Here is a 14,025-nt window from a genome sequence, read left to right on the forward strand (position 1 = left end):
CTTCCCACCCCTGGGAAAGGTGAGAGAGCATGGAGGACACAGTCCCAGCAGAGCCTGAAGGACTCTAAAGGAGCTGGAAGAAGCAGAGAAGGAGGGGGTGAAGGAATCACTGGCAGTGTTTGGGGCAAGGCTCCAGGCAGGTATACAAGAGCAGGGCTCCAGCAGAGACCACAACAGCTGCTCCAGGTCTGCACCAAGCTCTCACTGCACCCTCAGCTCACTCCCTCCCCATCGGCAGCTGCCTCTCCTCAGGGCTGAGCAGCTCCCAGGGCTGTAGGAACATTGTGCCCCAAGAAACAGAGCTGGGATGGGGCACCCAGGAAAGCCTCTGCCCTGTGTCCCTTTGGGTCACCTCCTCCCACAGCATGAGCACCTCTGGTTGCCAAGAGGATGCTTTTCCAGTTTGGATTTCAAAGCTGTACTACCTGCCACGAGCTGTGTCTGCCCCCCGCCCACTGCACCCCCTGCCCTTCTGCCTGTGTCGGTCCAAGTGGCTGCTTGGGAGGACATGGTGACAGCTAATAGGGCCACTGCAGAGGCCACAGGAGGAGGATTCACTGCCCATGCTCCTCCCCAGGATGCTCCACAAACTGGGTGTTTCTCCAAAGGGGGCAGAGGCAGGCTCCTGCCAAGACACAGCACCTCCAGAGCAGAAAGCACCAGGGCTTCACCCACAGAGGGAAGGGTCAGAGTCCCTTTGGGCTCTGGCCATGTGTCACCATGAGGAGCTGGCACAGCTCTGCCCCCACTCCCTTTTCCTTCTCCCTCCTCCTACAACAGGGAAGGGGACAGGCCTGATGGGGAGCAGCAGGAGGCAAGGACACCCAGCACCTCCCAGGGAAACCGCCTGCATGCACAGCCCCGTGTCCTCAGGTGTCACCACCACAGTGTCCTGGGCTGTGTCCCCCGCAGTGGCCAGGCTGGTGGCTCCACGCCATGGCAGCGGGTACCAGGGTGCTCTGCTGGGGCTCTGGCATCATGTGTTGGTCCTGGTGGAAGCTCCTGAGCCTTGCTCCTCCTGGGTATGGTCAGTGTGGCCAGGCAGGAGCTGGGGCCGTGCCCCTGGGGTGGTGGCACTGAGGAGCAGAGATGCTGTGAGACCCTGGGCTGTGGCAGCCACCCCCTCCCCACTGCTGGGCACACGTGGGTGACACATCCTCTCAGGCAGGTGGCCCTAGGGATGGTGTGAGCCCCTGCACCCCACTGGGGCCTGGGGAGAACCCTCCAGTGGATGGGAAGGCTGGTCCCAACCACCCACACCCTCCCTGCTCACAAGAGGGGTGGAAGAGCATGAGTCTGGAACTGTGTCCCCTCCCCAGAGTCCTACCTGTGGTTGCCAGCTACAGGAGTGCTGTGCAATGTCCCCTGTTCCTTGTGGCTCTGTGCTGTGGAGGCAGCGAGGGGACTGTGTGAACAGACCTCAGGTCAGTCATTAGCAGCTGCAAAAGAAACAACCAACGCAGCAAGGAAGAGAAACAGGGCACCGTCCTCAGGCACAGCCCAGCCGAGCTGGCAGGAGACTGGCAGGAGGGCTGGGCACAGACCTTCCTGTCCCTGTCCCCTTGCAGAGTGGAGGAGCTGAACCAGGCACAGGGGGGCATCAGAACCACCACACCAGAAATGGTGGCAACGCCCCAAACTGTCCCTGCCTGTCTCTGGAACCTCCACACTGGAGGCAGGGACTGACTGCCACTTCTACTGCCACTGCCACTGCCACTGCCACTGCCACTGTCACTTCTACTGCCCTCTGCCCCATGTGGGCAAAGCTGAGTCACTGGCACCCTGCTGTCCCACTGGTTAAACTGGGGCTACTGGAGATCACAGCCACGCTGCAGTGGTTGCTGCTCCATCTCCTCGGGGATTTGGGGACACGTGGCCGGTGCCAGCAGCCAGCCCAGTCTGTGCCCTGCCCTGCCCTGCCCTGGGCAAACCAGGACGGCAGCAGGTCCCGGGGGAGCGGGGCCGTGATGACTCTGCAGTTCAGCTCCTGCTTCCCACGGCCCATTGTCACCGCACGCCGCAGGCAGGACAGTCCCTCCCATGGGGACAGCACGCCCCGGCAGCGTTTGTGACCCAGCTGCGGTGGGGCCGAGCAGAGGGAATGGGCTGCGGAGATGCCACTGAGCAGCTGGCAAACGGGTCCCCTGCCTGGATCCGAGCGGGAGGTGCCTGTGCTGGGGCAGGGTGGCCTCTCTGGCCTGGGAATGAAGCACATCCCAGGAGACGCGAGGAAAAACAGTTTTGTGCAGTCAGGACTCACCTAAACACTCGTCTTGGGTGTGAGCTTGAGCTGCCTCTGCCACACGTGTGGGTGGCACATACAGTGGCCATGGGGGGCTGGACACCCGAATTAAATGGGGCGAAACCCATCCTCGAGTGGGGAGCGAGGGAGGAAGAGAAGCACAAGCTCCACTGCAGGCAGGAGCAGGGAGATGAGCACACAGCACTGCCGGGGGAGATCCCAGAGAGAAGATCTCTGGGATGTGGCATCCAGGCACCCTGACCACCCAGAGGGATGGCCAGACACCCCAGCCCTGTGCCCTGGCAGCGCTGCCCGACCCTCACTGCCATGCAGCAGAGCCCAGCTCTGGCACAGCCCCGGCTCCGGTGCTGCTGCAGTGGTGCCAGGCGCTGCTGCCTTTGTCTGCAGCTCTGGGGCTGGGCAGCCCGGCACAAGGGGGTGTGAGGGTGTGAAAGGCTCCTTGCAAGCCCACAACGCCTGAAAATCTGATTATTTCTCGGCTCCCCCTGGCTCGACGGGCAGGAGCTAACCGCACACACAAAAGGCTGCGAGACAATGAGGGAGAGAAAATGGCTCCGCAAGAAGAGCATCTGCCAGGTTAATTCTTAGGGGAAGGAAAGGCTGGGCTGTGCCCTGGGGCTGTTGCCCCAGCCTCGCCTCTAACCCCCGCCTAGGATCATCAGCTTTAGCAGAAAATAGGGGCTTCGAGACAATGCAGTAAAACAGTATTTTGGCTACAAATCCTCCCAGGAGCATTGAAAATCAGGCAAGAATCCATTTACCTGGCACAAGCCCTATTCTTGATGAGGATTCTGGAAAAAAAAAAAAAAATACAAACAAGCGGTGCAGCAGTTAGTTCTGATTTGGGCCGGGGGCTGTAGATGGCATCCGAGGGGGGGCCAGGCTGCCCAGTGCAGCCTCCGGACCGGGATCACCGGGATGTGGCCGGGATGTGGCCGGGAACGCGCTGCGGGATGTGAGGCTGCTCCTGCCCTAACAAAGGGAGGGGACCCCAGCTGCCCCAGCCTGGCACCCCCAGGGAAGGGGGTGTCCTGCCGAGGGGGGGGGGCTCTCATGGGTATTTATAATATATTGAGAAGGGGGGTATTTTTTGGGCATGGAGAGGAAGCGTCCGCCGGCACCGCACCTCTCGGACCGATGCCCGCAGCACCCCCCGAGCCCCGGGGTGACATCGCCCCCCCGCTCCCCCCCGGAGGTGGGGGCGGCTCCCGGGCTCCCCAGACCCCACCGGCGCCCCATCCCCGTCCGCAGGGAGCCGAGCCATGTCCGCAGTGCGTTACCTGCTGCCGGGGGCCCGGGCTGGGGCTGGGGGGCGCCGGTTCCGCTCGCTCCTGCCCGCCGCGCCGCTCCTTTGTGCTGGAGCTTTCCCAGAGCATCCCCGAGGAAGAGGCGGCCAAGCAAACTCCTCCTCCAGCAGCCCCCGGCCCCCCCGGCCCTACCTACGGCGCAGGAGGATGCTGCAACTCGCATTAAATTTTAATGCTGGAAATGCGGCCGAGTCACCTTTTCCCCGCATCGCTCCCGCATCACTCCCCGCACCGCTCCTCCATCGCTCCCAGCACCATCCCCTCACCGCTCCCGCTGCGGGAGACCCTGGGGACCCCTCTGTCACGACAGCCGCTGCAAAATCCGCTGTCACTCCCTGCCAGGGCATGGTTCGCGATATCACGGGCTTCCTATAGCCGTGTGTGTGACCCTGGGGACACGGGACAAGGGGGCTGGGCTGGGGCTGTCGGGGACACCCCTGGGGACACGCTGGGCAGGATGCGGCCAGACTCGGATGGCAGACAGACCAGCCCGGCTTGGGGACACAGCCCTGTCCAAGGACAGCCCCCCATGCCAGGGACGGCCCCCCTCCCGTCCGAGGATTGTGACAGCCCCTCCACAGCGCTGTGCAGCTGCTGGGCTCCCGCATTGTTCTCAAATCCCCGCCGGGTCCCCGGGGACCCTTGGTCTCGCCGCCAGCTGCCCACCGTGCCTGGCCGTGTGCTGGCCCCGCTCCCGGACCCCGCGTCCCCCCAGGGCTCTGGAGCTGCGCAGGGACAGCGGGTACCCAGGGTGGGAGTCCAGCCCAGATGTGGCTGTGGAATTGACGGGAAGCTCTGCTCCTCGGGTCTCCCTGGCTGCCGGCCCCGGACGGGTTTGTCCTGGGGCGCAGGAGGGTTTCACTCAGCCCATCTCGAAACTTTTTGTCGCTTCTCCTATTTTGCCTTTTTAATTGTGATTTCCTGCGGAGAGAATCCCTTGCTGGGCAGCATTTCCTCCGCTGGTGGCCTTGCTGCTGCAAATGTCATGGATGGGACATGTTCACCACATCAAACCTTTCCTTCAGAGATCATCTGAAATGACGAATTTTTCCAGACCAGCCTCTCCCTGCTGCATTTCCAGCTTTGGCTGCACTCTGGGTGTGCGGGAGTGAGGGATGGGTGCCGGGATGGGTGCAGGGGTGTGTATAGCTGTGTGAGAGTGCTTGGAATGGGTACAGGGTGTGCATGGATGCGGGGAGAGCTGCACACTTGCTTGATCCTGCAGCTCCTTTCAGCCCCTGGGCAGAAAATTTCCCCTCCACCTCATTCCTACCCCCGCAGAGCCCCGCTCTGTCCCCGAGAGTGGCACCACGGCCGGCCACGCACCCCATGGCCCTCATCCCCAACTGCCAGCGCCGCCGTGGACAACTGAGCCTTTATTGAGCTTTGTCCCCACCGCCCGCGGGACAGACGGACGGTGCCCGGGCGCGGGGGCTGCGGGGTCGCGCTCACTGCTGGACCCTGCGGATGGACTGGACCTGGCCCGTCTGCGCGTGGGACCCCCACTCCCGCACGTGCTTGTACTCGCCCGCGGGGCTGTCGCTCTCCAGGAGGTACTGGAAGCCCCGGTAGCCCGGGTACTGCGAGCAGACCCACCTGCGACAGAGCAGAGAGCGGCGGTGGCTCGGGGCTGGCGGCACCGCGGGGCAGAGGGAGGGTCCCGGCAGCTGCCGGAGCATCCCCGGCTCTGCTGCGGTCCCACAGGCTGCAAGCCCCGGTACTCACGCGCCCGAGCGGACGAGGAAGGAGCCCACGGTGCTGCTGCCCCAGCCCAGGGCGGGCAGCGAGGGGCAGTCGTCGTTCATCTCTGCCCGCTTGCCCTGGAAGTTCTCCTGCTCAAAGAGCATCAACCTGCTCCGTCCGTGGTCCTGCGGCCGAGACGGGCACGGCTTTGGCACTGCCACCCTGTCCGTGGCCAGCGCTGGGCTCCGGGGGCCGCCCCGCGGGGCCAGCCGGGGCGGGGGCACTCACGGCGCAGGCGATGGGGCGGAAGGAGCACATCCTCTCCACATGGTAGGCATTGCTGCCGCTCCACGCCTCCCAGCACGGGTACTCGCCGCGCTCCAGCACGAACTGCTGCCCCTGGAAGCCGCAGTGCTCGAAGCCTGCCCACCTGCCGGGGCGGGAGGGGTGAGACCCCCGGGGTGCCCACCGCCCCGCTCACAGCCGGGCTGGTGCCCAGAGGAGGAGGTTCGACCAGCAAAAGGCACTGGAGGCCTCCATCCTCTAACCCCCCTGCTCTCCGTGGGGTCCCGCAGCACCGTGGGGTGGCAGTGCCCCGGGACCCCCACTCACGCCCCGCTCTCGATCTTGCAGGAGCGCACGGTGCTGAAGCCGTGCTCCAGGGTGCTGTAGCAGTCGGTGGTGAACTCGTGCTTCTTGCCCTGGAAGAAAGGCTCATCCCACACCACGATCTGGGGGGAATAGAAGGAGTCAGGGAGCTCTGGGGGTACCGGGGCCCCGAGCAGCTACTGCAGCCCTGTTCCTGCAGTTCACAGGGCATGGTGCTGGTTCTGCCCAGGCTCCCCTACCTTCCAGAGACCGGAGGATTTCTTGCAGCGGTGGGTCATGGTGGCTCTGCCAAGAGCACAGAGGAAGGGGTGACAGTTAATGTTGCCTTTCTGCCCAGATGAAAATGACCTCAGGAGCCCAGCACATCCCTTCACCAGCAGTGTGGGGGACAATCAGGGGGTTGCTCCATGCTGGAGCGGATAAAGAGCTCTGTGGCTCTGCCTGCCCGGCCGGATCTGCCACCAGGGCCATGTGGAGCAGCGGGCACCTGGCCCAGTGGGCACCTGGCCCTGGCAGACATCCCTGCCCGTGCCCAGGGAAACTCCTCCTCCCACTGGCAGCTCCCTGAGCCAAAGCCCCGGTGCTGGCAGGCGGTGCAGGCAGGGCAGTGCTGAGCTGGGAGCGCTGCGGAGGCGGCTGCGTGCCCACACTGAGCATCAGCACCCTGCCACTGCCACGGGCAGGGACAGCCCCCGACCCCCAATCCCCAACCCCCACCGCAGCTCCCGGCGCCGAGGAGAGGTCTAGCCCCAGATCTTGGATGCTCCTCCACCTTTTCCCACAGCTGCTCGCTCCCAGGCCCCAGCCATGAGCACAGGGCAGCTGCCCCAGGCTCCAGCGCTTACCTGGGTTGAGGCACTGGTGCCCAGGGAGGTGACATGTCCGGCAGCCTCTCGCTGGGTTTTTATAGCCTCCAGATAGAGACAGAGCCCAGGGGAGCATTACTGAAACCCCTAACTCAGCACATGGCGGGGAGGAGGGACCGGGCGGAACAAAGGCGCCGTGTCAGAGACGCTGATGAGCCGGGACGTCGAGCTGGCCCACCGGGCACGGGCTCTGACCCCCGCCCCACAGCTCCAGAGCCGGGGCATCGCCCCCAGGCTCTGCCAGCGCTCCTGCCATGTGCCCTCCCTGGCGTGGGGCTGGGCTGGGGCCGTGTCCCGGCTCTGGCAGCGCTGCCTGCACCGGGGGCGTGGGGAGGTTTCCTCACCCGTTTCTGGGAAGTGGGAGGAAGGACACGTCTCCACTTGCTCTCCTTGCAAGGGCAGAGCAGCTCTCCTCACAATCTGGGGCAGCTCGTTGCAGGTCGGGCACACAACAGCCATGGAAACCATAAGAAGTGGGGACCAGAGGGATGGAAAGGGGTGGTGGGGGTTGGCAAAAGCACGGGAGGAACTGGAGGTGCAGGTCATGTCTTGGGAAGAACTCCTGCCTCTGTGTGCTGGAAAGAGTCTGCTGCCACCACATTTTGGGGTCCTAAACACCTTCCAGCTTTGCTCACAGCGACCCACGCACCTCACAAATCATCCCAGGGTGGTGCCAGGGCTCCAAAGGCCGGGCAGAGGCACCTACCCAGCCTGCCCTTCAGAGCTGGCAGCAGGCAATGGAGGCTCTTGAGCCCAATGGGAAAACCCATGTTCCCAGGGAATGCTGCGTGTAGGGACAGAATTTGCCAGAAAACTGCCAGAAGGCTGAGCCAGAGTTCCCCTCATGCAGCTTCTGCAGCCCTGTGAGCCCCGGGCACTCTGGGGGAGGCAGAGCAGGGCAGCTGGGGAGGCTCAGCACAACTGGCTGCCCCAGGGCACAGCAGGGCTGCACGGGCTGTCCCTGCCACCTGCAACCCCAGCAAAAGCCCTCTTGGCACTGGCACAATTTGTCCCTGGCCTCTCACTGTGGCCTGAGCTCAACTCAGCTTGCACTGGCCACCAGCACAGTGACCAGCACAGTGACACACTCGCTGTCCATGCCATGTCCTGGCAGTGGGACATGGTCATGGAGCCCAAGCTGTGCCCCCTCGGTGCCACTCAGTGCCAGGCAGGGATGCAGCAGCAGGAGATCCACGGGCAGTGGGACTCACAGAACAAACCCTCGTGCCCGTGTGCTCCCAGCTGTGCCAGGTCTTGGCTGCTGCTGGGGCAGCTCTGCTGTGCTGGAGCTGAGCATCCCACAGGATGGGATGGTGCAGTGAGGGGCTTTACAGGGCACAGGATCCATGGCAGGGCAGAGATTTTGTGTCTGGGGGGCTCAGGAATAGCCAAGGATCGATCTCTGCTGCCAGGCCTGCCACAGCACTGGCTCAGGGAAACCCACAGGGATGCTGAGTGCTCAGTAACAAGCAAGGCAGCCATCAGGAGCAGAGCTCAGCCCCTCTGAGCTGGTTTTCCAATGCCCAGGTTCAAAAGTGCTGGGGGTTGGGAGGGGAAGCAGAGCCAGGAGCAGGGGTGGGTGAGACCTGCTGATTAATGCCCAGGAGGCACAGGGAAGGCAGCACAGGGAGAGCACCCACGCTGGCTCTGGGAGGAAGAGAGGGCAGGCTAAATTAGAAATCTGAATAAAAACCATGGAAACGAGCACAAATTGAAATCATGAAGCATAAAACACTGCCCAGCATCGAGGTGAGAGCCAGACTAGGCCAGCACCCAGGGTGATGGGGCAGCAGACCCCGCACCCAGCCATGTCACGGGCACAGCACCTCTCCTGAAAAACCTCGGGAAAGGAAGGCATCAATACATTCCTTTTGTTTGGGATTTTGTGCAATAGCCCAGAGGGTGCAGCTGGATCCCACCACTGCTGGGTGACACATGAGAGGAACAAAAGAGGAGGGCAGCACATGGGGCTCTGAGCCCTCTGCCCGCACACCCTCGGGTGAGGCACTGCTGGTGCTGGATGCTGCGGGAAGCTGGGGGTGCTGGACAGGGGTGTGGAGGTGCAGAAGAGCTGATCAAAGGCTCGGAGGGACTCAGGGAAAGTCCCCCCGAGGTGCCATGGGGTGGGGGAGATGTGGCACCAGAGGCTGAGATGCTACAAGGACTGGTGCCAGTGCATCCCCCATCAGCCACCCCACGACCCTCCTGTGCCAGTCAGAAAGAGTTGATGCTCCAAAATGAATATAGTGGTGGCAGAACCAGGCGTGGTACAGGGTGAACCGCATCACAGGGAAAATGGGCTAAAAAGCAAAGGAAGAGCCCTGCCAGTGAGCAGGGACCTTCCCAAGGGAGAACAAACACTGTTTTCAGACACTCGAGTGGTTAGGAAAGTGTCAGCTTCGATTACACATCGTTCTGGAAAAACCCAACTCCTGAAGCATTTCAGAACACTCAGGTCTCGCTTTCTGGCATCTCCAGGGCAGCGCTGCCGGCGCTTGCGGGCACGGGGCGATGCTCCAGGCGAGAGGCTCAGTGTTTGCAGGGGACAGAGCCGGGCGCGGCGGGGCTGCCGCACCCTGCGCGGTGGCAGCGCTCGGGATCGGGGTGTCCCGGCGGGCCCGGGGCCGGGGCGCTGGGCAGGGCAGGTGTTCTGTGCCGGTGCCGGCGCCGGCCGGGCCGTGCCAGGGCTATATATGCCCTGCCGGGGCGGCCGCACGCGGGGCAGCGGGTGCCGGGCGCGCTGCAAAGTGGCACGGTCAGGTCTTCTGTTGTGCCGGGGGCACAAAGGAAAGTGCTGGGTTCAGCGGCTGGGCACGGGGCCGGGGAGAGGCTTCCAGCTCGCCCAGCGCTTTGCAGGATGTGATGACTGGGCGGCCGCGCAGACACTGATGAGCTGGCAGTTCCTTTGTGCGCCCGCCCGGGGGTCTGCCCTTGCCAGGCTATAAAGTGGGGGCCTCGCGGCGCCCCGAAACACAAGCCCGCTCACTCCAACAAGAAGCAGCAGCTGCCCAGGTAAGAGGACAAAGTCCCCGGGCACCGGGCTGCAGCCGGACCCGAGGTGGGGAGAGGGAAACTCAGGGTCTAAAGCCGTGGCCGCCGCTGTGGTGGTCACGTCTGGGAGCTCAGCATCCCACCGCCCTCCACTCCCCGGGGAGCTGCTGGTGACACTCACCTGCGGGGCCACAGCAGGGTGCCAGCTGCAGGGCCTCAGCAGACCAGGGCTGTCCCCTTCCCACCCCTCACATGCTGTCCTGGTGCCCCCAGGCTACCAGGTACACCCCGTGCAGGACGTCCCTGGTGCCTGGCACAGCATCAGGCCCTATCCCTGGGCACCCCTACAGTGCTGGGACCATGCTCAGGGCTCTGAAGGAGAGTGTGGACTCCAGGACCTTCTGTGATCCCCCTGATGATGGCAGGACCCCTGCCTGTGCCTGCTGGAGAACCTCCAGCTCCTCTCCTGTCCTTGCCCACCCACCCCGTTCAGATGTTACCATTCCTGGGGCGGGTCGTGGGTGCCCACATCCATGCCTCCCTCCCTCTAACCTGCTCCTGGTGCCCTGTCACAGACTTGAGCCCACCACCGCGATGTCTGAGACCACAAAACCCGCTGCTCCCAGCCAGGCTGCGGATGAGAAGGAGAAGGCGGCTCCTGCGCCAACTCCATCCCTCGACCCTGCTCCTGTGGCAAACAGCAAGGGCGAGGAGCCCTCCCCAGAAGCCTTCAGGGTAAGCCCAGTGCTCCCCACGCGCAGGGACACACTCCGGGCTGAGGGACAAGGGCAACATCTGCAAGCAGGAGGAGGTTGTTCAAGGGGGAAGGAGCGTGGAAATGTGGGTGATGCCATCCCTGCTCTGTCCCTCTGACAGCAGGAGTGGGATTTGGGCAGCTGCTGCAGGAGGAATAGTCTGAAGGTCCTTTGGCCAGGAGAGTTTGTTGGGGACCACAGGCTGTGGAAGTGCTCTCTCATGGGTTGGTCGCGGCTGGCTGCTGTCACCTGCTCCCTCTGGTCACCCCCTGCATGCAGGGGTCTGGTGGGGAGGTGAAGGGGACACTATGGGGGACAAAGCCAGCACTGAAGTGCCACAGTGATGCCAGGTCAATGTGCCACCGAGGCATTGCAGCAGGGCTGGCACAGGGGGCGAGTGATGCGAGGGCTCTGGTGACATAAGCCAGGTTGAGAAGGCCCCAGCACAGAGCACCTGGAGAAGCAGCTCCTTCCCACCAGTGTGGGCACCGGCAGCAGCAAAACCAAGGGCAGGATGAGGCCCTCTTGGAGCAGGAACAGCTGTTGGGGGCATCCTTCCTGTGCTCAGGCTGTGCTGGGCATGCCCATGCACAGAGCCCAGCCCAGCACAGGTGGGCACCAGACCCAGAAGCTGCAGGAAGGCTTGGAGAGCCGAGGGGGACACGTGGAGCAGTGGGGTCACACTGCAGCAGCCTGCCCTCCCTGAGCATGCCTGTCCTCATCCAACCTTTTCCTTGCACCCCCAGATCGTTGTCTTCGACCAGGAGAACTTCCAGGGCAGGCAGATGGAGTTCACTGCCGAGTGCCTGAACCTGGCTGACCGTGGCTTCGACCGGGTGCGCAGTGTCATTGTCACCTCTGGACCGTAAGTGACCCCAGCACGGAGGGGGCCGTGTCCCTGGGGGTGTTCCTGGTGGGTGGGGACACAGCCCTGGGGGCACCCTGGGCACAATGTGATGTGCAGGGACATTTCCCTGCTGCCTGGAGCAGAGCACAGCAGGGCCAGCACAGGAGCAGAGCGGGCATCCTGGATCTCCTTTGAGGAGGACAGGAGGGCCAGGGTGGGTGGGAAGGATGCCAGGGCCACATGCAAAGCAAAGGGCACCAGAGGCAAAGCCAAGGGCTGAGGAAACGTGTCCATCATTTCAGCCACCTGGAGCTGCCCATGGAGTACAAGGGACCTGCAGATTTTAGAGAAGTCAAGGTGAAGTGATGTGGATCCTTGGACCAGGCTGGAGCAGGCAGGGATGGGCAGAGACAAGCACATGCCTGCACCCAGGCAGCTGAGCAGCAAGGAGGGGGCTGGGCAGGTCTCAAAGCCGTGGGAACAGTTGACACAGGCAGGGACAAAAACGATCCCCAAAGCAGATAACTGAGCAGACAGATGATCTCCATGTTGAAAGAGCATCCCACCACGCTGTGCCTGGCTGGAAACAGCGTGCCCAGGAATGCAGGGGGGCTGGGAGTGCTGTGGGGAGGATGCACAGGACATGGCTTGTCCTGACAGCATCCCTGAGGGACTGGGAGGGTGACCTGGAATGACACCATGCAGCACCCATGACTTTTTTATTAGGAACCCAGAATATCCAACTCTTCTTGAAACAAATGGGGGATGAAGCAGCCTGGAAGGAGCTCAGATACAATACCTGGGAAGCTGCACTAGACATAGAGAGGGCGGAATTGGAAGGACAGAGAACTTGGGTGTCATTGAGGGCCCTTAGAAGCTTCTTGATAGTCACCAATGGGACTCTGCACTCAAAAATGTGTTTAGGGAAAGATGAAAGCAAAACAACCAAGCTGAGCTTTAGCAGTCAGCTTGAGGCTGTGCAGCTTGGGGTACCTGAACACATCTCCTGCCAGCAGGAAAATCCCTGCTGGCAACTGCAAGAAGAGCTGTTTTGCAGGGAAAGGGGAAGCAGCAAATGCATGGCTGTTGTGGTGCTGGGGGCTTCAGAGGCCCCACACCCATGACATCCCCAGCACTGCAGCACCTCGTGGCTCTGCTAAAGAGGTGACACTGCAGCTGAGTGAGCCCCATGCTCGGCAGTGGGATGGGTGCCAGCACTGGCTGGCGCTGGAGCAGTGAGGCGTGCCAGGATTACACAGCCCAGGCAGGAGGGACAACAGAGTCCTGAGCTGACTCTGTGATGTCACCAGCTGTGCAGGGGTCCTGCTGCTGCCCAGCTGAAGAATAGGAGCACTGTGAGTGCTGTAGGTTTGGACACTCACACACCAGTGAGCTTCCAGCCCAGACCCCATGGATCAGTGCTGGCTCTGCACAGGCCACAGTGCCTGGGCTGGGAGAAAGGTGGGAGCAGGGTGGTGGGGCTGCAGCCTTTTTGGAGACCCCTCCACTGTCCTGCAAGCTGGCTGAGCAGGAGGGCTGGGTGGTACCTGACCTGCTCTTTGCCCACCTCTCTCCCCAGCTGGGTGGCCTACGAGCAGGCCAACATGCGTGGGGAGATGTTCATCCTGGAGAAGGGCGAGTACCCTCGCTGGGACACCTGGTCCAGCAGCTACCGGAGCGACTGCTTCATGTCCATGCGTCCCATCAAAATGGTGAGTGCTCAGGAGCAGAGAGCCTGCTGGGGTCTGCCCAGAGCTGAGCTGTGCTGCTCAGTGCCTCGCTGCAGCAAAGCTCCAGGGCTTCAGCCACACTGCCCAGCACCCTCCCTCTGTCTTCCCCAGGAGGCTGAGGACCACAAAATCTCCCTCTACGAGTCTGCTGACTTCAAGGGCAACAAGATGGAAATCCAGGAGGACGACGTGCCCAGCCTCTGGGCTTATGGCTTCTGCGACCGCGTGGGCAGCGTGCAGGTGCCCAGTGGAACGTAAGCTGGGCTGCAGTGGCAGCTGCCTCGTGCCAGGCTCCCTGTCCTTCCCAGCCAGCTGCCACGGGCTCTCAGGCAGCCAGAAAGTGCTGCATGGATGTTTTGGTGGCATGGCTATTTTGGGTGGCGCGGCTGTTTTGGGTGGCGTGGCTGTTTTGGGTGGCATGGCTGTTTTTGTGGCGTGGCTGTGTTGGGGGGTGTGGCCCGTCCCCCAGGGGTTGGTGCCCAGCACAGGGAGGCCCCACCAGCCCCCTGAGCACACGCCAGGCGTGTGGCTGCCGCCCGGAGCTGCCGACCCCGCTCAGGCGCCCTGTTGTTTGCTTTTCCCGCAGTTGGGTCGGGTACCAGTACCCTGGCTACAGAGGCTACCAGTACCTCTTTGAGACCGGAGACTTCCGACACTGGAATGAGTGGTCTGCCTTCCAGCCCCAGATCCAGTCCATCCGCCGCATCCGGGACATGCAGTGGGACCAGAAGGGCACCTTTGTCACCCCCGACGCGCCCTCCGACTGAGCGTGCCGCCTGCTAGCTACGAGTCCCGGGCCCCGTGGGGCACCCCCGCCTCCCCTCGCGCTCGCCTGCCCAGCACTTTCCTTGTACATTGCACATTCCCTGGATGTACTCTACCTTGTGAGGCAAATTAAAAAAAACCAGAAGATTAGAACTGCTCGGGGGTCGGTGGTGCATGAACGCGGCTCTGCTCGGTGGGATGTGCCAGCT

At 62.9% G+C, this 14,025-nt stretch overlaps 2 protein-coding genes across 2 annotated transcripts; one reads left to right on the top strand and one right to left on the bottom strand.

Moving 5' to 3' along the window:
- Window positions 1–5,018: 5,018 nt before the first annotated feature.
- On the bottom strand, window positions 5,019–6,140 carry CRYBA4 (crystallin beta A4; the record flags this gene model as incomplete). Its single annotated transcript, XM_079322983.1, has 5 exons — window positions 5,019–5,166; window positions 5,296–5,438; window positions 5,542–5,683; window positions 5,866–5,984; window positions 6,102–6,140. 5 exons carry the CDS (start codon window positions 6,138–6,140, stop codon window positions 5,019–5,021), a joined length of 591 nt encoding a protein of 196 aa, XP_079179109.1.
- A 3,484-nt stretch (window positions 6,141–9,624) lies between these two features.
- Window positions 9,625–13,818, top strand: CRYBB1 (crystallin beta B1; the record flags this gene model as incomplete). The annotated part of the gene is made up of 6 exons (XM_079323019.1): window positions 9,625–9,740; window positions 10,295–10,454; window positions 11,221–11,339; window positions 12,901–13,033; window positions 13,163–13,305; window positions 13,638–13,818. The coding sequence occupies exons 2-6, from the start codon at window positions 10,314–10,316 to the stop codon at window positions 13,816–13,818; spliced, it is 717 nt and encodes a 238-aa protein (XP_079179145.1). The 5' UTR covers window positions 9,625–9,740; window positions 10,295–10,313.
- Window positions 13,819–14,025: the final 207 nt, after the last annotated feature.

Source organism: Erithacus rubecula (genome assembly GCF_903797595.1).
Source record: "Erithacus rubecula genome assembly, chromosome: 19".
In the NCBI taxonomy this organism is placed as follows: Eukaryota; Metazoa; Chordata; class Aves; order Passeriformes; family Muscicapidae; genus Erithacus; species Erithacus rubecula.